General features: G+C 46.4%; 1 protein-coding gene across 6 annotated transcripts in view; it reads left to right on the top strand.

Moving 5' to 3' along the window:
• Mcph1 (microcephalin 1) overlaps positions 1-24388 on the top strand; it is a 213933-nt gene that overhangs the window by 55632 nt on the left and 133913 nt on the right. For 4 of the 6 annotated variants that reach the window (XM_029570465.1, XM_029570466.1, XM_008847195.3 and 1 more), the window contains exons 10-11: positions 14255-14292; positions 16604-16766. The exons of 1 other annotated variant lie outside the window; for it this stretch is intronic. In XM_029570465.1, the coding sequence (XP_029426325.1) occupies positions 14255-14292; positions 16604-16766 (201 nt within the window). The remainder of the gene's footprint in view (positions 1-14254; positions 14293-16603; positions 16767-24388) is intronic. One more of the 6 variants, XM_029570468.1, reaches the window with a different exon arrangement.

The following is a 24388-nucleotide window of genomic DNA, read 5'->3' as shown; positions in this document are numbered from 1 at the left end:
GTCTTCTGCAAGAGCAGCCAGTGCTTTTAACTGCTGAGCCATCTCCCCAGCCCTGGTTTGGTCCTTTTATGCACATTATGTTATGATTCTGGCAGTGTTCCTGTACTTAGATGGACTTACACTGGTAGTGAACAAGATCAGTAATCTTTGAAAATATGTAGATTATCTCCTTCAAAAATTTTTAAAGAAAAGGATTTTCACTGTTTATTGGAAAACTGATACATTAAACCCCAAACAATTTCAAAGAATGTTTTATTTCTGAAATGTTTCTCTTCATCACTAATAAAACAAGGACATGTTTAATTTGACTCACCTTTGATCTTACTAAAACAAAACGAGCTACAGCTTCCCAGATGTCACACTGCTTCCCTCCTGCTTTTCCTGCCTCCCTCCCCTCCCCAGCACCTCTCTGAAGTACTGCCTCAGAACTTCCACACAGTGCTTTTGCTTACGCTAAATGCCGTGCTCCACTTTACATCCACATGCATCAAAGGTTCCTCCCTGGTTGGGTTCATGTTTGTATGTTGACACTGTGACTTGTGTGGGACAGATGCATGTGATTTCGTCTTTTGTTTTTTCTTTTGTCAGGTGAATACAGGTAGACTCTGGGGTCTCCAGACCATGTGCCCCCCACTGCAGTGCTAGAACCTTCAGGGTCGTTCCTCCCCTGTAGCCCCTTGGTGCCCATGACCAGATGTGGTAGCGGCTGTAAGGAGGGCTCTTGGCCCTGCTCTTGTCTCAAGCTTAAGGAGAAATCTGCGGTGCTCCCGTAAGACAGTGTAAGCTAGGTGGTGATAGTCCTTCCATCTAAGCCAGAGCAGGGAAGTCCCTGGTCTCCTGTGAGCTTACACCCTTCCAGAGGTCTCTGTCTTTTCTCTCTGTATCTCCTCACAGAAGAGGTTTTCCTTGTGCACTGCCACTATTTTAAGGCTCTTTGCGGGTCTCTAGTTGGGTCGAACTAAGGGCATAACCCACCCTCAGCCAAAAGTAAACAGTTGTTGAAGCTCAGTGCCAAGGGCTTAAGTGTTTATCCTCTTCCTAACCTACCTGCTCTTCTCTCCTGGCCCCTCCCTCCCCCTCTCCTGTATTCCTACATCCACCCTTGTAGAAAGACTGACCTGTCCTGAATGGACCCCTTCTGGTAATGCAGCTGTGGGCTCCAGGCTGACCTCCACCCTCTTATGCAAACCTTTGCAAACACCATCATTATACCTCTCCATCTTCCAGTCAGGCCACAATTCCTCACAAAGTTTTCTTTTCCTCCCTCTCTTCCTTCCTTTTCTCCTTCCTTCCTTCTTCCCTCCCTTCCTTTCCTCCCTCCCCCCTCCCTCCCTCCCCTTCTCCTTCTTTTCTTTCTTTTTCTTTCTTTCATTCAGAATTATCCTTGAGTCCAAACTGGCCTGAATCTGACTATGTAGCCTTGGCTGACTGTGAACTTGAGGCAATCCTGCTTCGGCCTCCTAATGCTGGGATACAGGGGTGAGGAACCACCACACCCAGCTCCAAAATGTATTTTCTTTGCTCCCTCAAAGAAGCCTTTTTAATGTTGTCCTGCAAAGTGATGTCTTGATGAAGTTTCACAGTGCTCTTTAAGTCCCATAGGGGCCACTGACTTTCACACAGTTCGTGTGTGTTCAGTTCTCCCTGTCTGGGGCTGGCGGGGACCCCAACTCATCAACTGGAACGCCTTGAAGCCTTCGCTTGCTCACTTGTCTAGGATTTCCTGCCTGTCTCCGGCTTCAGCCAGTAGTCAACTTTCTTCTTTACTCTGGATTGTGTTTATATCTCATGGTAGCTAGAATTTGATTGAATTCTGATTGCCTATTGAAGTCCTGGGCTGGTGTGGCCCTTTGTGTGTCCCGTCTATCCAATGTTGTGCTTGGCTGTTGTCCTAACACTAACTATTCAGTTACTGACAGTTGAGCATCTAAACGATATTCTTCCTCTCAGAGACTGAATACTTGTATTCCTGTTAATTATTCAGGCTTTTCTCATCTTTTATAAATCTGTACTCAGACTGACCAAAGTTAAACTTGAACCTTGAAGTTAGAATTCTTCAAAAGGCATTTTTTTTACTAAACTATTGTCACAGTTACAGTGAAAAGCCTAACAAACCAGTTGTGTCATGGATCATCCACGGCATTTATCAAAACCCTCTTCCAGGCATTTAAAACAGGCCTGTGGTGGGGTGACAGAGAGTGCCCTGGCAGTTAGGCAGCTGGCTTCACTTAGAGTGGGGCGACAAAGCAGACAGCAGATAAGGAGTGCTCAGAGGCTAGGAAGGGCCAGACCTCCCAGGGGGCTAGAGGGGGCTTCACAGGGAGCCTGGGAGAACATTTCCAGTCCAGCAGAGATAAGAGGAAGTCTCAGCACGGTGGTCAGGCTGGTGTGCTGCCATGGCCTGTTCTGCCAATGGATGAGAAGCGGAGGGTGGTTCAACGTCAGTCAAGGTGAATGATACTTCTCCTGGAACAGCCGCGTGGAGGGAATGAAATGTGGTCTGAGAGTCTTCTCCCACAGGCTGTGGGTAGTGTCAACCCCGCAGAGAGGTGTCTGCTGAGATGTGCTACAAGCACCACTTTTTCAGGGTCTTACAGATCCTAAAAAAGGAATTATTCCATCCACATCCATGGCTCCTGGGCCTGCCAGGAGGTCACCTTGCTTACCTGAAAGCTGAGCACCCAACAAACTAGGTCCTGGGCTTCTTTTCCCAGGAGGACACTGTAAATTCAGGCTCTGTAAAGCTGATGTGGGTTCTTTAAATGTGTGGTGTCTGCTGATTAAACGAATATCATTCCCAGATAGGATACTGCAGGCAAGACCATGGCTGAGGACCAGTGTTCAGTTACTTCCCGGTAACAAGGGAGACAAACTATGTTTGAACCTGTCGGGGGTGAAAAATCACATTCCAGTTTCTGAACTCTAGAAAGATCAAACAGGAGACATAACTGTCATTTTCAGATGTGCCCTTTCTGTTTACAAAAGCGTAGTCTACCGAACTGTTAGGGGTGCACAGTAACAAGGGAAAGAACACAGCAAAGCACATGGTACACCAGCCACATTCCAACTAAAAACCTGCGTCCTCCCGCCCCAAGTAGTTCATTTGGCTCAGGAACTGGTTCTTGTTCGGCCTGGCTGGGTTAGCAGCCCTCTGGGCCCATCTGCTTCTCAGCTAGAGTTTCTCAAAGTCCCAATATGATCCCTTGAGAGGTCAGAGCAAAGCAAAATTCTAGATGTCCACGGTTAGCTTATTACTAGCCATTTTTATAGCCCAACGATCTGATGATAATTCATTGTAAAAATATAGGCAAAGGAGACATAAAATTGGACATCATATGCAAAACACCAAGTTTTGGCAAAGCATCTGTAAATAATGATAAACCTGGTTTTCCAAAGGGAGTGGGAATCACATCTATTTATAAAAGCAGGGGGGCCAGAAAGATGGCTCATCAGGGGTGAAGGTGCTTGGCCCCAAGCCTGATGACCTGAGTTCAGTCCCTGGGACCCACATGGTAGAAGGTAAGAACCAACTCCTGCAGGTTGTTCTCTGACCTCTTCATGCGTGCCATGGCATGTGTGTGCATATGCATGCTAAACAGTTGTAATTTAAAAAAAAATAATAAAAGTGGGATAATGTAGACTTGTAGAAAAAAATCAGATGCAACAAAATAGTCCTAAGAGATGTTTATGGTATGTCAAGTGTAAGCAAGAGTGTCAGAGAAAGGGACTTGTCAGTGCAGAGTAAGAACCACGTGTCTGCCTGTCAGGTTGCATGTGCCAGTCTTCTCCACGTTGTCAGTAGTGACTCGTTAGATGGACAGTTATCTCTAGCTCCCATCTTTTAAAAAGCAGAAGAACATGTCTTTGTGGTTTTCCAGAAAATCTCATAGCTTTAGGTAGAATAGATCCCTGAGTTTGATCTGGGGAAGGGAAAATCTCAGAAGTTGAGGAATTTTGAACACCTGATTTAAGACAGGGCCATGGTGACTTAGAAAATACCAACTGGAAGTTCCCCCTCTTACTAGGTCAGTAAATCTGGAGCACCATTGGAAGAACGTATGTTCTAAGAATGAATATGTTTGCTCATGTAACACCAGGAATACACAGGAGACTTAGTAGCTGTTTTTCCCCAAATTCAAAAATACTCAGCTAATTTAATTTTAATTTGCCAGAGATTTACCCTAATTATGTGAATGTGAATTATTAAAATGTTTAAATTTAGTAAAAAAAATTTTAGGTTATTTTTATTTTATGTGAATTGGTGTTTTGCCTGTGTATATAAGTGTATCTATGTCATGCAGTTCCCATGGAGCCAAGAAGAGGGCATCAACTCCCCTGAAACTGGAGTTAAGAGATGCTTATGAGCTGCTGTGTGGGTGCTCAGAACTAAACCCAGGTCCTCTGCAGGAGCACCTAGTGCTCTTAACTGCTGAGCCATCTCTCCAGCCCCCAGAATTTTTTTTCTCTCTTAAGCACCATTGAAAATGTTTTGCACACTTGAATTTTCTTAACTTCTTGGGGCAGGCATTAGGATTACACAATTTATCTCCAAGCCACAATGATATAATTGTTTGGTGGTGGTCTCCTGTGGGGTTGTCTCAATATGAGAGATCTTGACTGAACCCTAGATAAGCGGGGCTTCTGTATCAGGATGATTGGTACCACTGGCCAAAGGGAGAACCCGGAGAGCTGGACACATAGTTGTGGTGTGTCTCTCGCGGTGCTTCTAGTGGAAAGCGTGGTGCCTGGTGTCTGACCTGTGGCCATGGTCTCTCACATGGGAATCCTGTTTGTGCCAGCAGACACCCTGTGCTGTTGTCTGGTGCCTGTCCTGTTTATGCCACTGCTCTGGCACTGGAGTTTGCCCTTGGGTTCTTGGCATCCCAAGGGAATCCCAGCATGAGGTAGTTCTGAGTCCTCAGACTGGAGACTACACCATACAATAGGGAATAACATTCACTTAAAGATTTGATATTTAATATCCTGAACAGAAAGGCTAGGTAGTCCTCCATCCCCAGACTATGCATGGCAGAATAGAGGAGTCAGGCAGAGAGAGATCTACATAGTCCAGAGAGGGTCAGGGAGAATAGTCAGGGAGGTGTATCTAGATGTGTCCTGGGGAGGTAGTCACCATGACAGCGTTGTGTAAGGAAGACATCTAAGGGCCAAACTGAGCTCCTGGATGGAGTGTAGAACCAAGTAGAAGATGACAGCCCTGCTTCAGTATGAAAAGCTAGATGTTTAAAATAGACAACAAGGCAACATGCAGCTTTACGGGTACACCACAGTGGGCTTTGTGCATTGTAGGGAAATGCACACATGCAAACAGACGAGTTTATAGCCTTGATTCCAAACACTCATGGATTAGGCATCATAGTCACAGGAATGCACAGCAGCCCAGATACGTCCTCCTTCCAACAGGAAATCTTTATTTGTTCCAAGCTCAAATAGAAAAGCAGAGAAATTGAAAGACCTCACAAGCCAGATTCTTGTTGTTTTCACAGTGGAGACAAGATCTCTCTAAACCATCCGTCCATTTGTAGACGGCCAGACCATGAAACCAACAGAAGCTGGCACCAGACACAAAAACAAAATCAGGTTTTCTCTGTGACAACAACACAAGATCAGTAGTTGAGCTGGGCTCTGTGGTGCACCCTCCATCTGAGGGATTGGGTAAAGGGTTCCCATTCCCCCTTTCCAGGGTGAGGAAGCAAGGCCAGGTGCCCTGAGCCAGGACTGGGAGAGACAGGTGCTCCATTCAGCTCATCCTGTTCAGACTTTTTTAACAGGAGGGTGTCCATGAAGAATGCTACTAAGGAAAGGAAGGACCAGAGGTTTGGGGGGACAGCCTGCTGCTATCTCACAGGCATCATGAGAGCGGAAGATGGGGCCGGTTTTATCTTGGGCTCTGAGAGCAGTCACACTGTAGCCCATCCAGGTCTTAGGAGTAATGCCTGTTGGAATTTTCAATATTTAGGATGTCGATCCTTCAAATGTTAGTTTATCCTTTTGGTCTTTTCTGACATTAAATAGCCTTCTGATTGTAATTAGATTTGTGCATCATGACCATTATCTTTTAAATAGATATATTTTCTAATATTATTTTTACTTTATTGCCTGCATGTATGTGCATCCCTGTAGTGCAGTGCCCTCGAAGATCAAAAGAGGGTGTGGGATCCCTTGGAACTGGAGTTATGGACAGTCGTTTGCCACAATCTGGGTGCTGGGAACTGAACTTGGGCCCTCTGTAGGAGCAGGCAGTGCTCTTAACCACAGAGCCACCTCTCCAGGACCAGTTACTATTATCTTAGAGCATGGATTTCATTGGGGCTGGGGACATCAGCTTACTGTCACTGAAGAGAATCAAGTTCCTAAATTCTCAGGGTTTTTTTTATTACCATCTTTGAAATGTCACATGTAGTAAAGGTTATTTGAGTAGATGACTAAATTAAGTCATAACTCACATTCTCCTGTAATTATACTATGACAATCATAATTTAAAAAGTTGTTAGTATCAGTACTTTAAATATAATTATTAACCACAGAGCACTTGGGAGTAATTCATTAAGGCAGCTCTCGGGTGACACATACGAGACAAAGAAAGGTCACATATCCATCGACACATACATACCAACACAGGAATGCCACACAGGTTTCCTAGATTGCAGCCTTCTGGGTCTGCTGACAGCTGGTTTTCTTTCGTGGACTGTTGTTTTGTGAAACACTGCACTATGGTCTTCTGTGGGTTGCAGTAACATTGGAACCTGACTGCTCTACCTTTCTGAGACACATTTTCTCTTATTTGAAGCTTAAGATTCTGGCCAAAACCTAAGGAATGTTCAAGAAGCAGACTCCACTGACTGAGGGGCCCAGCAGCTGGAGATGACAGCCAGTGTAAACCATTTTCTGATACCAGCTCTTTCTGTACGATTTTTACTTAGGGGGTGGAGAGTTAGCTCAGAGGCGAGGCGCACTTGCTAGTCTTCCAGAGGGCCGGAGTTCAGTTCTCAGCACCCACATCGTTTGACTCACCACCTGTAACTCCAGCTCCAGGGGATCTGACATTTTCTTCTGGTCTCTCTCTGTGGGCACTCCCACACATGTGGCATACATTCACACAGACACACAGACGTACATAAAAATAGTAAATCAAGCCGGGCCTAGTGGTGCGCGCCTTTAATCCCAGCACTCGGAGGCAGAGGCAGGCAGATCTCTGAGTTCAAGGCCAGCCTGGTCTACATAGTGAGTTCCAGGACAGCTGGAGCTATAGGGAGACCCTGTCTCAAGAAGACAATTAATTAATTAATTAATTAATCTTTTAAAATGCTTTTCATTTACTTTTTTTAAAAGCTTCTGTATGCCTGTCAGAAATGTTTCCCACCATTTCTGAGGCATATACGGTTTCTCAAGCTCTCTATAAAACACCTCATAAGTGAGCAGCTTTGTTCAGGGTACATCTTTCCAGTGTGGATGCAGTCACTTTATTAGGGAGGAGGCTCACCTATTTCTCTAGCAGAAAACAGAGTTCTGTCAGCTCCATGGATTTGGGTGAACCCACTGTTCTCTGTCATCTCAACCATTACCTACAGGCTGAACCCAGACCAGTTTTTCTCTGAGCAGTTGAACATCTAAGGCCTCTAACTGTATCCAGCCTGGATAATCATTGGCTATAATCCAGTCCTGGACCCTGTCCAGTCCAAACACTGCTCAAATAAACTCAGAACTTAAAAGTACAAGTTTGTGGATCTTGATACCTAGGAAGGACTAACCCATGACTCAGGTGTTAGGAGAGACTAGTAGGTACTGTGGCCTGGAAGGTGCTTTTCACTAGCTCACTCAGTGATCCTGGGGTTCCTAGGATGTCATTTTTGATATCAAACTTAGAAAGCTTTAGACAAAGTAAACCGAACAGAACTCAAACAAAGAACAGTTTGTGAGCTGGGCATCCAGCTATCTCCAGAAGAGGTCCAGAAAACCCTGACCTATGGCAGGCAGGCAGTATCCTAGACCAGAAATGAGAAATGAGTGTGTGGACCTGGGTGGGTACAGCTAAGCATTTGCATCATCTGAAAAGAGTCTGATCAGTTGCCTGTGCAGACGACTGGAACCCAAGCTGTTGCGCTTGCTGTGGCTTAGCCATTTGTCACCAAGCCTGCCACTGTTAGGCCTCACTGAGCTTGTACCCTAAGGTAGATTATACTGAGGCATCCCCAGGCCCAATTTAGTGTAACTTCAGTTATAAAGATAGATAAACAAGCTAGCTCCTCTGTTTTCCATTTCTCTGAAGAGAATAGATCTCATTTATATAGAACATAGAATGACCAGACCAGACCAATCAGATTCCCACACTTTGCTTTCTCTAGTGGGGAACAATATATAATAAACAAATCAAAAGCTAGTAGACAAAAAAAAAATAAATAGAAAACTAGAAAAACACCTAGCAGAGTTCTAGGGACTTAGGAAGCCAGTGAAAGATGTTCCTGGGCCTCAGCTGCCTGGGTGCTCTGCGGTGGGGTTCACAGCTCAGACCTAGGCTGCCGGGTGCTCTGCGGTGGGGTTCACAGCCCAGACCTAGGCTGCCTGGGTGCTCGGCGGTGGGGTTCACAGCCCAGACCTAGGCTGCCGGGTGCTCTGTGGTGGGGTTCACAGCCCAGACCTAGGCTGCCTGGGTGCTCTGTGGTGGGGTTCACAGCCCAGACCTGGGCTGCCTGGGTGCTCTGCGGTGGAGTTCATAGGCCCAGACCTAGGCTGTCTGGATGCTCTGCGGTGGGATTCACAGGCCTCCTTCAGAGTTCAGCAAAGTAGCACCTCAGGAGACTCCGAAAACTGTTAAAAGATTATTTTTAGGGGGCTGGAGAGCTGGCTCAGCAGTTAAGCACACTGGCTGCTCTTGCAGAGGACCCAGGTTAGATTCCCAGCACCCACTTGGTGGCTGACAACTACCATAACTCCAGTTCCAGGGGAATTCAACACTTTCTTCTGGCCTCTGCGGGAATTACACGACACGGGTGCTCTTACATACATGCAGGCAAGACACTCATAAAACAAAAATAAAATATTTTAAAAGAATATTTTCAAAGGTTTAGGCATGTATCTTTTACTAATATGAAATGAATATTCACTCATTAATTTGTGTCCTGTGTCCTGAGAGTGAGGAGTGACGTAACAGGAAGGAGACGGTAGACTGCTGTCCGGCCTGAAGGACGTGGGCCGTGAGGTATCAGTCACACCTTCCTGGACCCCATCTGTGTCTTCACCTGCTTGATTTCCACCTTTCTCTTCCTCCCTTAGCTCCCTGTTGATATTCTGATGCCATTAGAGTGATAACTGTTTGGGGGAAAAGGGTGCTCTGCTTAAGCGTGCAGGAATGGACCCGGGACCCGTTACCCGGAGCCATCTCACGTCCCTGGTGGCTGACTCTTCCAGTTCCTCCTTTCAGTCAACTTGCCTTTTAGGTTGGTACTAGATTGTTAGGTGTGTTGGAATGGTTTTGCTCGTAGTTTCCCTAGTGGAAGGGTGTTTGTCAGCTTCAGTTGACTGACAAACCACCAGTGATTATCAGTTTGTAAAGAGAACTATTTATTTGGTCTCGTGGTTTGTGAGGTTCCGATGAGTCATCAGCTGCCCTTTTGTTTTGTCCTGTGCTAACACATCGCACTGAGAGATTATGGTGAACAAAACCACTCACATTGTGGCAAGGAAGCAAAAGAGAGTGAGGGTGGGAGGGTGTCTTATGACTCCCACACGAAGGGCACACCCCTAACGACCCAAAGACCTCTCACTGGGGCTCATGTCTTAACAGACCCACCACTTCCAACATCACCACTGCTTTGAAGACCCAAACTGTAGTGGAACAGGGACCAGTTGAAGTTCTCCTGGGCAGACTCTGCACGTCCATAAACAAAAAGTGTTTGTTTTGTGTATTAGTTACTTGTCTTAGTGCTGTGGTAAAATACCTGACAAAGTAACTTAGGTAGGAAGGGCTCATTTCAAGGGTACGTCTTGGCAGAGAAGGCGCAGCGGCTTGTGACACGGCATCCTTAGTCACAAAGCCGATGAATGCTGAGTTTGAGGGTTCCTTTTCATTCACTCTGGGATGCACCCACATTTAGGGTGGCTCCTAATGTTAGCCTGATCTACATACTCTCTCGGGTTTGTTTCCATGGTGACCCTACGTCCTGTCCAGCTAACCGTCAGGATTAACTGCCAGGTCTTGCTGTCCGTTTTCTGTTGTTGCCTTTGGAGCTGTATGTATCACATGCCTGTCCATTTCATTTCTAACACTTGCAGATATCGGTATCTTTCGCATTCTTAGGAGTCTGCTTGATTAACCGGAAGAATCCTCCTGGGTCTATTTTCAAACCCCTGCCCTACAAGGCCAGATGAGCAGATGCACCTGCTCCCCTCATCAGTTGCCCTCCTGTCTGCTTCCTGCTCACTGTGTCATCGCATTGCACTCAGCACCCAGCCTTCAGTGTTTTCTGGTGTATATCCAGGAGCAGAGATGCTGATTATCTGCAACTGCACATTTAACTTTGGAGCGGTTACCTGTTTTCTACAACTTTTCCTCCCACCAATGTCTGAGTGTCCATCCACATTCCCATCGACACTTGTGATTTTCTGTTGTGTTTGTTTTAAACAGCCAGATGGTGGGAGTGAAGGGACACATAAGGCCTTCCCACTTACTTGTCACCCATTTGCTCATTTTCTTTGGAGAAATGTGTATTCAAGCTGTTTGCTTACTTTTTATATGGAGGTTTTGATCTTTTTTATTGAGTTACAGGACATTTTAAAAATCTTTGGCGGGGGTGCTGGAGAGATGGCTCAGCTGCTCTTGCAGAGGACCTAGGTTTGATTCCCAATGCCTACATGACTGCTAAGAATGGTCCATAACTTCTAGTTCCAGGGGATCTGATGCCCTCTTCTGGCCTCCAAGGGCTTTTCATGACATGGGTGCACTTACAACTTACATACATGCAGGTAAAACATTCATACACATAAAAATAAATTAATACTTTTTTTTTTTGGTCTTTTTGAGACAGGGTCTCCCTGTAGCCCCAGCTGTCCTGGAACTCACTATGTAGACCAGGCTGGCCTAGAACTCACAGAGATCTGCCTGCCTCTGCCTCCTGAGTGCTGGGATTAAAGGCGTGTGCCACCACGCCTGGCTAATACATATTTAAAGATTAAAATAAAATTTGTAGGGGTGTGTGTGGTGAACCTTATCTGAGGCATGGCCTATTCTTGACTTATCTATTCATTCTGCTAATCATGCTTCTGATGCAAAGACACTGGATTACAGTAAAGTTCAGGCTATCTACCTTCTCTTCTTTGCCTGTGCTTTTGGTGACGTATTGAAAGAACTATTGCCATATCCAATGTTATAGTTCCCCAGGGTTTTTTTTCTTCTAGGAATTTTGGTTTTCGCTCTAGATTGAAGGACTTGATCTGTTCATATGCCTGTATCATACGGTTTTTCGATCGTGCATTTTTATAGTAAGTTTCCTATTTCTGAATTTGAGTCCTCCACCTTTTTTTTTCAAGGTCACTTGGACCACTTGTGCATGTACACCCATACACACATGTGCATCCCCACATGTGAAAACGTTTGTGGGATCCCTTGGAGTTCCATGTGAATTTTCGCCTGGATTTCTCTTTACCTGCAGCAGTGGCGATCAGTCACCATTGGGATTTTGATGGGACTGCACTGACTCCTAGATGGCTGTGGGCAGGACTGACATGCTAACCATAAGAAGTGTTGTAGCCCATGAACGCAGGCCTACCTTTTCTTTATTTGGGTCACCTTGAATCTGCTTCAGAAATATTCTTTATCTTCATTTTTTTATTGTGTCTGTGGTGTGCATGCATCTGTCTGTATGCTCACATGTGTGGGCACATATGTGAATATGGATGCATGTGCACGTGTGTGAGGAGGCAGTATCTTCCTTGATCGTTGTCCACCTTATGTACTGAGTGAGGCAGGGTCTCTCATTTGTACCCGGACCACCGTGACACAGCTAGTCTAGCTGCAGCTGGCTCTGGATCTCCTCTGCCTCCTGCACATTGGGATTACAGGCAGTCACCACTCCGCCCAGCATTTATGTGGGTGCTGGGGATCTGAACTCAAGTTGTCTGAGTGCATAGCAAGCACTTTACCACAAGCCATCACCCCTGCCCTTTAGCAACGCTTAAAGTTTCAATATACAAACATTTATTCCTGTGTTGTTCCATTGCCATTGGGACTGTTTTTTAAGCATCCTTTTCAGGATTATTACTAATCTGTTATTACCAATTTGTAGAAACAACTGATGTTTGCGGGTTGGTTTTACGTCTTGGAAGTCTTGTTGGCTATATTAGTTTTCATAGTCATTTTTCTGGGTTTTTAAAAGGGATTTCTGCATATAAAATCATCTGAGCTGTGGATAGAAATAGCTTTACAACTTGCTTTCCAGTATGGTTCTCTTTAATTTCTTTCCCCTAAATTGCCTGACTAGTGCAGGGGTTTAGTTTTTGAACAAGTTAAATTAAAATCCTTAGTAGACCTCCAAGCAGAGATGTCAGAATGTTTGAGTCTGGAGGTCAGAGGATACCAGGTAGGAAGTTGAGAATTACAGCAGGGTGCCACAGTGGAGGCGTCTCTCTGGCCCAGGTGGCTGCTATGTCAAGCCACTCACATGCGCAAGCCCAGGAAGGAAGGAAGCGGCAGACTGTGAGGCAAGCAGAAGAGGCAGAAGAGGCGTGGCATCACAGAGCTCCTGTGATGGAGCCGCTTCCTCCTCCCCATCCCCTGCTCCTTTCAGTGGCTTTGCAGAGCCACCAGGGTCATTCCACCAGTGGGCTGTGAGGCATCCACTCAGATGACTGAGGAGCAGCATGAGTTCTGCCAGAATCACATTTGATGATGGGCATCTCCTGAGTCTAGGCCCTACATCTAGACTCAACCCAGAAAGCTGTGCTGCTGATGATAGTCCACATGTGTTATCAGAAATGCACAAGGGGTAACAGTAGAATATTCCAGAAGGATAGCTCAAAGGACGGTTAGCAGTGTTCTATTAACTCATGCGTCACTCCTCGGGGCTCTTCTGGGTATCGTAGTAGTGTTCCCTCTTCTTTCTTCTGTCTCCATCTTCCCCACGTGTACAGTACCTAGGCCCCTTCAAGTGTGTCAGCCTGCATCCTCGGGGAACCTTCTGTCCCTGCTTCTTACCACACATTCACTAGACAAGAGAGGGGTGCAGTGGCCAGTTGATGGCAGTACTCTGCAGCTGGTTGCCTGTGAAGTATGTGAATGATGCATGCTGGCTGGCTCCATCAGCAGATCCCATCATTTGGATAGAACTTTGTGGAGCATTCTTAGTCTTACATCTCCAGAGCCTTCAGACTGTCTGCACTTCGAAGTGCGCTAGTTTTTCTCTCACTGTGATGACCAGATACCTCACAAGAAGAAACATAAGGATTTGTTTGGCTCACAGTTGGAGGGTGCAGGCCATCGTGGTGGGAAGGCGGGAACTTGAGGTGGTCACAGGGCGTCTGCGGTCAGGAAGCAGAGGGTGATGAAGGCTGGTGCTTAGCCTGCTCTTTCCTTTTCCATTCCACCCAGGACCCCAGTCCATTGAATGGTGCTGCCCACATTTAGGGTGAGTCTTCCTACCTCAGTTAACTCACTCTAGATAATCCCTCACAGACATGCCCGGAGATTTGAAATATTTGGGGGAAGGATATGATGCTATGTCCTTGTGATTTTGAGGCCGAGACAGGGAGGATTGTGAGCTCCAAGCCAGCCTGGGCTACAGAGCAAGCTGTAGGTCAGCCTAGGCTACATCAGAGACCCTGTCTAAGAAACAGCAAATATGAGCAGTTCTTTAACACGTGATGGTGACCCAGTAGTTCCCCTCCCTCTCTGTGTGGCGTTTTCTCCTGCTGCATACGTGTGTGTCTGAAACCAGGTTGAGGTTGCCTAGGGGCTCAGGAAGTGGGAGGCCGGCAGTGAGAGCACTGCTCTTGTCTCTTCTGAGGTCACCCTTCTCCATCATGACTGGGTTTTTGTGGACTAGTTTTAGCATAGCATCGAAATTTCTATCTCCTGGACTTTTTTCTTTTTCAAGAATATTAAGTTTTTAAGAATATATGCATAAATGTTTATTTTTAAGTGATTTAACTTTCAGAAAAACTTATTAAAGTTTATTTCTGTGGGAAAAATATTTTTTATATATTTTTGACTGTTTTTTTGTTCCTTCTCTTTTGAAATCTCTAGCCAACAAGAACATTAGTCATGACAAGCATGCCGTCTGAGTAAGTACTTGTTTGGATAACTTTCTATTCATTGTAAAATTTAGCTTCTCATATACTGGGGCCTTCGTGCCTTCAGGCCATTCACAGAGCTGGTCTGGATCTCTTTTACTTGAAGTAACTAGTATCAGAGTTCGAAGATCATTGGAAATTTAAAATGTGGTTAAATGTGAACAGTTGAATGCTAAAAGCTTTCTGGTCCTTCAGATAGCATTAAGAGGTTTTATGTTAATTTTGATACTCCTTTTGCTCACTTAGTTCCTAATGGCTTTGTTTGTCCCCTTTCCCTGTGAATGTTCAATAAGCTGAAACATTTTCCTTAAAGATCTTAAAGAAACAGAGCGGTGGAACTCTGTCCACATCTGGTCTAGAGCAGCTATCTCCGCATCTCTTGGAAGGGTTAATGGCTGGCTGGACTGCTCTTATCATTCCCCTTAAACATTCAGCACAGTAGAGAACATCCAACAAAAATATAGGACTATATTCTTTACAACATATTTTCGAATTTGTGTTTTAAGGGGAAAACCCCATTTTGTATAGCAATCATAGGTCTTAGGGTTTTAAAACATTGATCCAAACAGTGAGATATTTCAGTGAAAATCTGCTGCAGGAAATGGCTCGTTCAGGCCCCTTCCGTGGTGGTCCCTTTCCCTGCCCACCAACTGGAAACAGACACACTGGGAGCTTAGACTCTACACGTTATGTAGGGAAAAAGAAACTTCATATTTTTATTAATAAATTACTAAACATATTGAACATTTTAAATCATCTACTGTAGAACTATTATTATGAGCATAATATTTTAAAGTCCTTGCTTATTCTCTAAATTCTTTTTAAAAAGCTACATTAATAACCAGTTGTTTTCTCATTAAAGGACTTAAAAAGAAAACTTTTGGTTTTGGCTGCCTTCTCCTCTGAGTCTTTATCGCACACTTCTTGCATGTTTTAAGAAGGGACCTTGGACCTTCTGATTCCACGTTGGTTAGGAATTCTAGAAAAAGGCAGTTGTTGTCAATTAACACATCCAACAAGCTACTGGTAGCCTCCAGGCTCGGAACATAGAAGATCAGATGTTCCAAAATGAAGTTCTACATTTAATTCCGTTCATGACGCTAACAAGTGTAGCGTCTCTGGTTCTCATGGTGATGGAACCTGGGCTTGGCTCACGGGTCCTCTGCCCTGCTGAGCTAGTTCATACCTTCTCTTAGGTGGAGCTGAACCCTTTGGGTGGGCATACCCAGGGTTGCTCAAGCTAAGGCTGGCAGAGAAGCACCTGGGAACTAGAAAGCGTGGCCCTGCCCCGGGGGACAGAAGAGAAAGCCCATCCACTGACAGACTACAGCCTGGCCCGCAAGGCCTTGCTATGGTTTGTGATTCACTGAAGACCTCCCGACCTTGCTGAGGGCAGGGCAGCCATGGATATTAGTCAGAGCACTGTAAATGAAAGAAGCAGTCAGGGCAGAGCTCAAGGCCCGTGGTAAGGAAGTTAGAAAGTAACTTCAAAAGCAAAGCAAGAAGGGATGTGAGAAAGTGAAAGGCCAGGGGAGGCTCTGGGAAGTAGGAAGCCTTTGTCAGATTTACCCTAAGATTTGATACACTGATTTAATTAGAGCCTTTTTCCTTTCTTTCTTAGTAGGAAAACTGTATGCTTAGCAAGCCAATAATGTTACATTTTCAAAGCAAAATAAGCAGGTAACAATTTTGGTCTTGGGCCTGCAACACGGCTCAGTGGGTAAAGTCACTTGCTGCCAAGCCTAACACCTGAGTTCAGTCTCTGGAACCCATGTGACAGAAGGAAAGAACTTATTCCAAGTTATTCTCTGACCTCCACGGGTGTGTCTTGGCACCCATGCACCACACATATCAAACACATATGCATACACATAAACTAAATAAATGTAAAAAAAAGTCTATCTAATATTGTTTTAGAAAGACTTTTGGTCCTGAAGATACACATGTAATTTCACATATTCATGGAAGTACATAATTGGTGTACGATAAGAGCCGTGGATTGATGTTCAGGGTCTGGCTTCCAGGTTCATGCTGTCCTTAATACAGCCTTTGACCTGGGTACATCATAGATGTGGCCTCATTGGGTTGGAGTTGAGTTCTGAAGTGTTATTTACCCAAATTCCATGTTTCTGATTGTAAAGAAACCAAGGCATGAGCACTCGAATCCAAATCGAGTGAGACCGTCAGCTTCTCTTTCTTCAGTGTTCAGCCATTGCCCCCATGAGCAGCCATGTTCACAGTTGAGTAAGCCATGCTTGCAGGCAGCAGACCTGCTCACTTGTGGATCCTCTCTGTTCCATAGGAAGCAGAATCTCATCATCCAGGTGGTGAGCACACTACAAGGCTTTTCCCTCGCACCCAAGGTCTGCGAGTCCACCACCCACGTGCTGGTGGGGAATTCTGTCCGCACCCTCAATGTGCTGCTGGGGATCGCACGAGGCTGCTGGGTTCTGTCTTACGAATGGGTAAGCCTTGTGCCGAGTTGCTTATTCTAGAACAGGTGTTTTCTAGATCTGTGGGTCCTGAGGTGGTGAGCAGTGTGGTGACTCTGGCATGTACCAAAGTGTAACCTGTAGATCCACAAGTTTCCTTGAGAGAGGGGAAGGCCTTCTTCCTACAGTCACAGTGAGGTCAGCGAGACTGGAGGGCAGGAGCCTCTAGGACAAACTCCCAGCCCCGGTGGAAATAAGATCAGAACAGACTTGGGCTGAGAACACAAAGTGCGTTTTCTCACACTCCCGTGAGTGTTGCTCTGTGTTTGAATAAGAAATGATGTGAACTATGCTAGTTATGGGTAGAAGCCAAAAGGATCCAGCGATTGTTTTTACAGATGGATTTACTTAAGATGAAACATGTTCATCTAATCCCATTTGGCCATGTTTCGCCAAGCACACATCTCTCTGTAACATTATTTTCTGTGCTGTAAAGGTAGTCTTTTTAAATGCATCGTCATTTTCATAATTGATAAAAATTGCCACGGTCTGCCGTGCAGTATGCTTTTCCTTTGATCCTTAGCCTGAGGTCACCTCAAAGCTCATCAGCCTCTTGGCTGGTGAGAGGGGCATCATTTGTTACTTGTGCTACACTCATACCCACTCTCCCCCCCTTCTCACCCAAGAGTATATTATATTAGTACTGGGCTAATTTAATCCTGTAGAATTATACTATGAAAACAGACTACAGATGTTTTTAAGAATGGCTCTGGTCTTTTTCCTGTGTCATAGCTTAACCCCACAGCTCTCTGTTATAAGAGGCTTAAGAGGGATTGGAGAGAGAGCTCCATTGGTAAAGTGCTCACTACACAAACTTGGCAACCTGAATTTGATTCCCAGCACTCACATCAAAGTCTGGTGTGGTGGCACATTTGTGTAATCTCAGTGCTAGGGAGGTGGAGATGGGTGAATCCTTGAGGGTCTCTTGCCAGACAGCCTAGCATGACAGGCAAGCCCCGAGGTCTCAGCAAGAGAGCCTGTCTAAAGAAACAAGGCGGGCAACTCCTGAGGCAGGACACCCAGGTTTGAGCCTCTGGCCTCCACACACATGCATACTTGCACACACTTGAGCACACACAGGGGCTTAGAGATGTCTGCTTAAAATCAAGTGCAGGGCTGGCCTGAGAGATGGCTCAGCAGTTAAGAGTACTGGCTGCTCTTGCAGAGGACCTGGGTTCAATTCCCAGCACCCATATGGTGGCTAAAAATTGTCTATAACTCCAGGTCTAGGGGATCTGTCACCCTCTTCTGGCCTCCACAGGCACTACATATGTGTGGTGCACTTACATACATGCAGGCAAAACGCTTACGTACAAAAAAATAAATCAATAAAGATAAAAACCATGCAGTACAAAAGTGTGAGATTGTTCTTAAAAGGTAGTGTCTGCATTGGAGGCAGGTGGGGTCCCTAATTACACATCAACATTGCATTGTGTTTGTCTGTGTGACTCTAAGCTTCAGTAAGAGAATTCCGTATTTCCTTTCCAACCCCAAATGGCTTTACTTCTTCATACTTCAGTTCCTTCTCCCTTCACATTGCAGAAGGGTTTTCCTGTTAAGGTACATGTCTATATTTGACTCTGCACTTGATCTGCTTTTCTGGAACCTTAAGCAGCCAGTAGAGACCAGACAGGAGGTTTGTCCCTTACTGTTGACAGTAAGCTCCATGGTGTCGGCATGCCTCTGCTTGTCCTCCTGAGTCCTTCACCAGCCACGCGCCACAGCTGGATCCCCTCTTGCACTGGATTTGCACATCTTCTCTTTCTGTTGACATCATTGGCCTTGCCCCAAGTGGAACAGAAACCTCCTTCACTGTGGCCCCCCACCCCACGCCTCAGTAGTTTTTCTACCGAGGTGTTGCACAGCCTGTCACCACTACCACACCTGAGTGACTGTGATCCCTCCGGATGTGCCCATCTCCCTGCAGCCTCTCACCCTTTTACAGAAGAAAGGAGAGCGGGGCCGTGGTTTCTGTGAACCGGTCACCCTTTCCAGCAGCCGTAACCCGTGCCTCCTTGCCACCTCCTCCTTCCCCAGAACAAGATTATTCAAAAAACAAAGATGTTGCCTCATTTTGCCCTAAAGTACTTACCCGTGTCTGTAAAAATTAAGCAGTTAGAAAATGATCACACATGCTTTCAGTAAATGCTTAAAATCACCAGATACTGGGCCTTCCTCAGACTTTCCCAGTTACTTCATTTTGTTTAGATGACTTATTTAAATCAAGGGTCCTTTAAATGAATCATTTTCCACAAAGCTGACCAAGTTATTTAAAAATATCTCTTAGCTCTGGTTACGCCACTTTGCTGGGTAAAGTCACTCGGCAGCCGTGGTAGTATGGTGTTGTCAGCCCCTCGCAGGCTGTCCTGCACAGCTTGCTTTTCATTCTGGATTGGTGTGTTCCCCATTCTCTCCACGTCTCCAGAGCCACCGCCCCCCAGCTTCATGTAGAGCCCCTGCACGGGCACCCCAGACCCTTCCGACTAGTCCCCCCGTCCTCCACATTTCTCCTCTTGTTTCTTCTTTCATCTTCCAAGACCCCCCCCTCCAGAAAGGAACAGGTTATGCTGTACATTGCACATTTACAGTAACACGTGTCAGAATTGCATTTGATCTTTAGTATATTCATCTACCACCGATGACTGATGCTGTGGTTCAAGGAAGCCGTCCTGCCGTGTTCAGGGCTCCTGCTGTGTAAATACTAAAGTAGAGGGTGAAGGGAGGGAAGGCCACCTCCTCATGGCCTCTTTCATAAAAAGAGGATGTTTGAGGTAAGGAGGATCACACTGGAGTGGTGTTTGCCCACTCCTTTAACCCCCGATTAATATTTCTATGCAGATTTTTATTGTGTCTGTTACCACCATTAAGTTGTGAGCTACATGTTTTATATCTCAGACATCCCAGTGTCTGGGAAAAGCATGAAAAGTCCTGACTGTGTTGCCAACGTTGGCGGCATTCCATCTGCCTGGTTGCTTTCCACCTAGGCCTCTCCAGGAGACTCACAGGAGGGAAGTCCTCAGCAGCATTGTGTCACCCCGTATGGGGTAGAATGTGATGACCTTCCTGGTACATGCATTGCATACACATGAGAGCCCCGTGCTCACTCTGCACCAGTGTGTGGCTCAGTTCCCAGCCTCGGGAAGGCAAACTGACTTACGAGTAATGCTAGTGGAGAGATACCAAAGAACTGCAAAGCAAATATTGTTGACATAGAACACTTCAAAGCCTTCAAAGGCAGGGATTAGAGGGAGGAGACTTTGGGTGTCCTGTCTGTGCACCTCACAGGCACAAGTGCCCAATTGCACTGCAGGTCGTGGCTCACACTGCTCTAGGCTGATCTTTAATTGACTCTAATTCCACAAAGGTAAGCTTGCAGAAAGTTTGAAAGATCCAGAAAGAAGGCCATCTGAACACAAGGCAGAACCTAGAGCAATGCCTCCAGGAGCCAAGGAGCAGGGAGGATTTCTACAGCTCCAGAGGCTGGGCCAGAGGACGCGAACCACCTCAACCCTGATGAGGATGCCTGGTCTCCCGAAAGGCCTCTTCTACTAGAAACAAGGATATAGAGTCCCAAAACACAGCGTGAAGGAGAGCATCACAGGTCAACGCGTGAAGAATAAGATGGCTGTCCATCCACAGCGGTGCACGTTCTCTCGAGGTGTTACTGGTTCGCCCCATGACCATGCCAGTGGGGTGGGGATGGAGCCGGCAGCCTGCAGGGGGGGGCTGGCCTTTGTATTCTGAGAAAGCCACCCCAGCGCTGTGAGGGCTGTGGGAGCCCTGGAACCCAGGCCCCCTTTGCAAGCTCTCATAGTTACCAGGATGACAACAAAATGGTTGGAGCTCGGTGTTTGTAAATGCCAAGCTGCACAGTCAGGGCCAGGTTGGGGGACTCTCACCAGCCTTCCAGGTATGGCCTTCCCACGTGGAATGGCAGTTGGTGTGGTCGGATAGCCTGGAACGTCCAGCTGCCCAGCCTTGGGTGAGAGACTTAGGCTCACAGCCATGCAGCCTCGTATTTCTGAGAGACAGCTGGTGGCAATATGTGCTCTTTTGGGCCATGAGGGGACCAGAGGGTGAACCTGCATAGTACTGTCAGTGACTACACAGAGAAGGAACTTAACCAGCATGACCTTGACGGCAAAACAGCTGAACGTAGTCCTGTACACCTGTAATCCTAGCTCTGGAAGGCTGAAGCAGGAGGATTACAGTTCGAGGCCAGCATGTGATATATAGTGAGATCCTGTCTTGACAAGTAATCCCCAAAATAACAACTAAATCCCCCCCATATAAGTTACTGAAGTCAGTTACCATAGTTTTATATACAAAAACAAACTGGCATCCTTAAACAAAATCAAAATCATGACTTTGTTCTGTACCAGTGAAATCATCGCTGGGGCCCCATGCCAGCTTGGGAGCAGTCCTTGGGAATGCCCGCTGCAGCAAACAGAATGAATCCCCTGGGATGTGCCAAGATTAGCAACCCTAGGGAGGAACTGGAACCCGCAAGGAGGCACTTGTCGGGGCCTACGAAGGAGACTTTCCTTGTTTGAGGTTGGCTCTGTGTTATTTAAACGTTTGTTGTCTTAAAGCCATCATAACAAAAGAGATTCAAATATTTTTTCAATTGAATTTTGGCAGTTTCATACATGTATATACTCACCCACTATGTTACCCTCTCACCCCCCTGCTGCAGACCCCACTGTCTTCCCAGCTCATCCCTCTCCACCTCCGGGTCCTCCTCTTGTAAAAGTGCACGTAGGCCGTGTGCAGGCAGTTGCAGCTGGTGTGTGATCATGACTGTCCCAGCCGTGTCATATCTAGAAGACACGGTTTTATAGAACTCCTCCCCATCCTCCAGCTCTTAGAATCTTTCCATCTCCTTTTCTGTGATGTTCCCTGGGTCTTGGAGGCAGATGACATAGGTGTCCTGTTTAGGGCTTACAAGGCATTAGCTTTATTGACTGAGTCATCTTTCCAGGCCCGTCCTGGAATTTGTTAAAGAGAATCAGTAATACCAACAATGTATACTTCCTTGAGGGAAGTATACTTCTTGACCACCAAGAAGACCAGTCTCCAGCATTTCTACAGTTGACTTCCAACTTGATACCCATCCCCTACAGCATATGTGTAGATATGACCTCTACGGCTGCAGCTCCCCCTAGTGTCAAGGATGGGAGTGTCCAGGCTGCATCCTTGAAAGATGGCATGGGCCTGTTGTCAGAGGACTTCCCTCTCTGTGGCTCTTCTAACTCTGTCTCGGTGCATTTGGAGTGTTTATAAAATATTCTCTTTGGCTGGCATTAGAAACTTGCCTCCAAGGAAAACATTGCTGAGAATGTCTTTAACTTCTGGGTTGTGTAGTGTTCTTGGGAAGTTTCTGTGAAGGACTGTAGTAGCGATTCTTCACAGTTAGTCAGTGGCCTGTGGCCCATTGGTCACATACACTTCTGGGTGGTTTTATAAAATCTCAGTTTCAGTTTCGACCTCACCCTCCTTTACTTTTCCTCGTGAGGTCTTTGCTGTCATTTCCACATGTTCACACAGCAGTTCATTCCTCCACCTTAAATCTGTCTTCTGGAAAGACAATCCATGTTTTTCCACCCTCATGACTGAATCGTCTGGCAGATAACATAGGAGAGACAACCCTGCCTGGAGTTGCTCTGTTTCCTGTTTGTGGGAGACAGGAAGTAAAACAACAGAAAATAAGTTGATGTGACAAAATGTCCCCCTGGACTCAAGTTGTTTAGTGTCATTCTGTGGAGCGTACTGACTGCTGTAGGAGCCTTCAGAGACCCCGACCATCCTGTTCTTCTTTGCCCGTTCACTCACTCTCCACACATATCTGCAGCCTGGCTCTGCCTGCACCCCCTTACTGATAGCAAGAATGAAGTCCCATGCTCTAGAGTGGAGGATGTGACTCCTGCGGTTTGTGGCACTACCCATGCTGGATTTGAACCTGGCTGTAACTAGAACCAAACCTGACTTCTGCTTGGTTAGCATGTCACACTCCTTCCCAAGGTGATTCAGAATTAGGCATCCTGGAAGCTGTCTTCCTTTGGTAATTTTTTTGTTATATTTTATATATGAGTGTTTTGCCTGTGTGTATGTAAGTGCAGCACATGCATGTAGTGCCTGTGGAAGCCAGAAGAGGGCCCCACAAACTGAGGATCCCCTGAAACCGAAGGTATATACAGTTAGTTGCCCAGTGAGTGCTAGAAACCAAACCTGGGTCCTCTCCAAGAGTAGTTCCTAACCGCTGAGGCATCACTCCAGCAGCCCCCGCCCCCGCCCCGCCATCTTTTTTTTTTTTTTCTAACTTTCCATAGGTAGATTAATGTAGCACACTGGGCATCTTGGAAAGCATCCCTTTTTAACTATACATTGGTAGATTAACATAACACACTTTCAGGATGATTTTCAGGCAGGTTATGCCTACCCTGTCACATTTACAACCAGGGTTTCTGCTGTGTCCTGGCCTCTCTAGTGGGCAACTCTGGTACAGACTCGGGCTCGCTCTGGCCACACTTAGCAGGCAAGGCTCTTAAGCTTTCAGAGATCTCCCCAGGTGGCTCTGAGGCCCTTGAGCACCATGGGCTTCATAGCAGAGAACTTTCCTCCCTGCCCCATGTTATGGCACGAAGGGCCGAGGGCTATAGAACATTTCACATGTGCTGCATCGCTGGTCCTTATCGGATGTGTTTGAAACAACAGCTGCATCTCTGAACCCACGGAGAGAGGAGGGCACAAAGCAGAAATAACGTGTCTGGCCTGACTGTGGGTCCCCAGGTGGTGACCTTGATCCATTACCTCAGAGTACCTCTTAGAGCTTTTCCTCACGAAGTCTACCTGCTCCTGTCCTCTGTCATGTGCCTAAGCACTTTCCCTACAGAACAGGCTAGGGACTGCTATAGTAAGGGTTCTGTCTGGAACCCTTCCCGGATCCTCTGTCATCTTTTCGTCCATCTGGCAAGATCCCAGAGTGCTTTTCCCACACTGGAGGTGCAAACTGCCCATGGTTGAGGGCAGATTAGAAATCAAAAACCTGATCCCACAGAAAGTGAAGAGCTTGGAGTTTACCTTCCGCAAGAACAGGGGAAAGCTACATGCAGAGGGCTGTGGCTGCCTTCTGGGAAGGGCTAATGCTGGCGTTTGGAGCAGTCGTTTACAGGGAGAAGAGTGCACGCACTACCCACACAGGCTTCGTCAGGAGCAAAGTTCTGCCATCACTGTCCTGTCCTGTCCTTGTGTGGTCAGGGACCAAGTCTGGCTCTGTAAGTCACTGTCCAGAGGGTGGGAAGCCACCTCAGCGTGGAGGTGGCAGGCTATCGTCTCTGTCCTCTGCTTTCAAGGAAGCAGGGCAAGCACAGCAGGCAGCTGGGACGCTGCATCAAGAAATGGCTGCAGCCATGGCCAGGGCAGTGTGGGTCAGTGGGAGGAGAACAGAACCTCTGGCAAACTTGATACTGTGTGCTTTGCAGGAGCAGGCGACCCTCACCTACATACTTTGCTAGAACAGTCAGTAGCTAGTCATGCTGTTACCATGGAGACACTGAGAGAGAAAGACATGGTCTGTGTAAGGTTTGGGTACGGTA

Source organism: Nannospalax galili, unplaced genomic scaffold (genome assembly GCF_000622305.1).
Source record: "Nannospalax galili isolate Female #2095 unplaced genomic scaffold, S.galili_v1.0 scaffold1483, whole genome shotgun sequence".
Taxonomy (NCBI): domain Eukaryota; kingdom Metazoa; phylum Chordata; class Mammalia; order Rodentia; family Spalacidae; genus Nannospalax; species Nannospalax galili.
The sequence above is the reverse complement of the archived record's forward strand: the minus strand, read 5'-3'. Positions and strand labels throughout refer to the sequence as shown.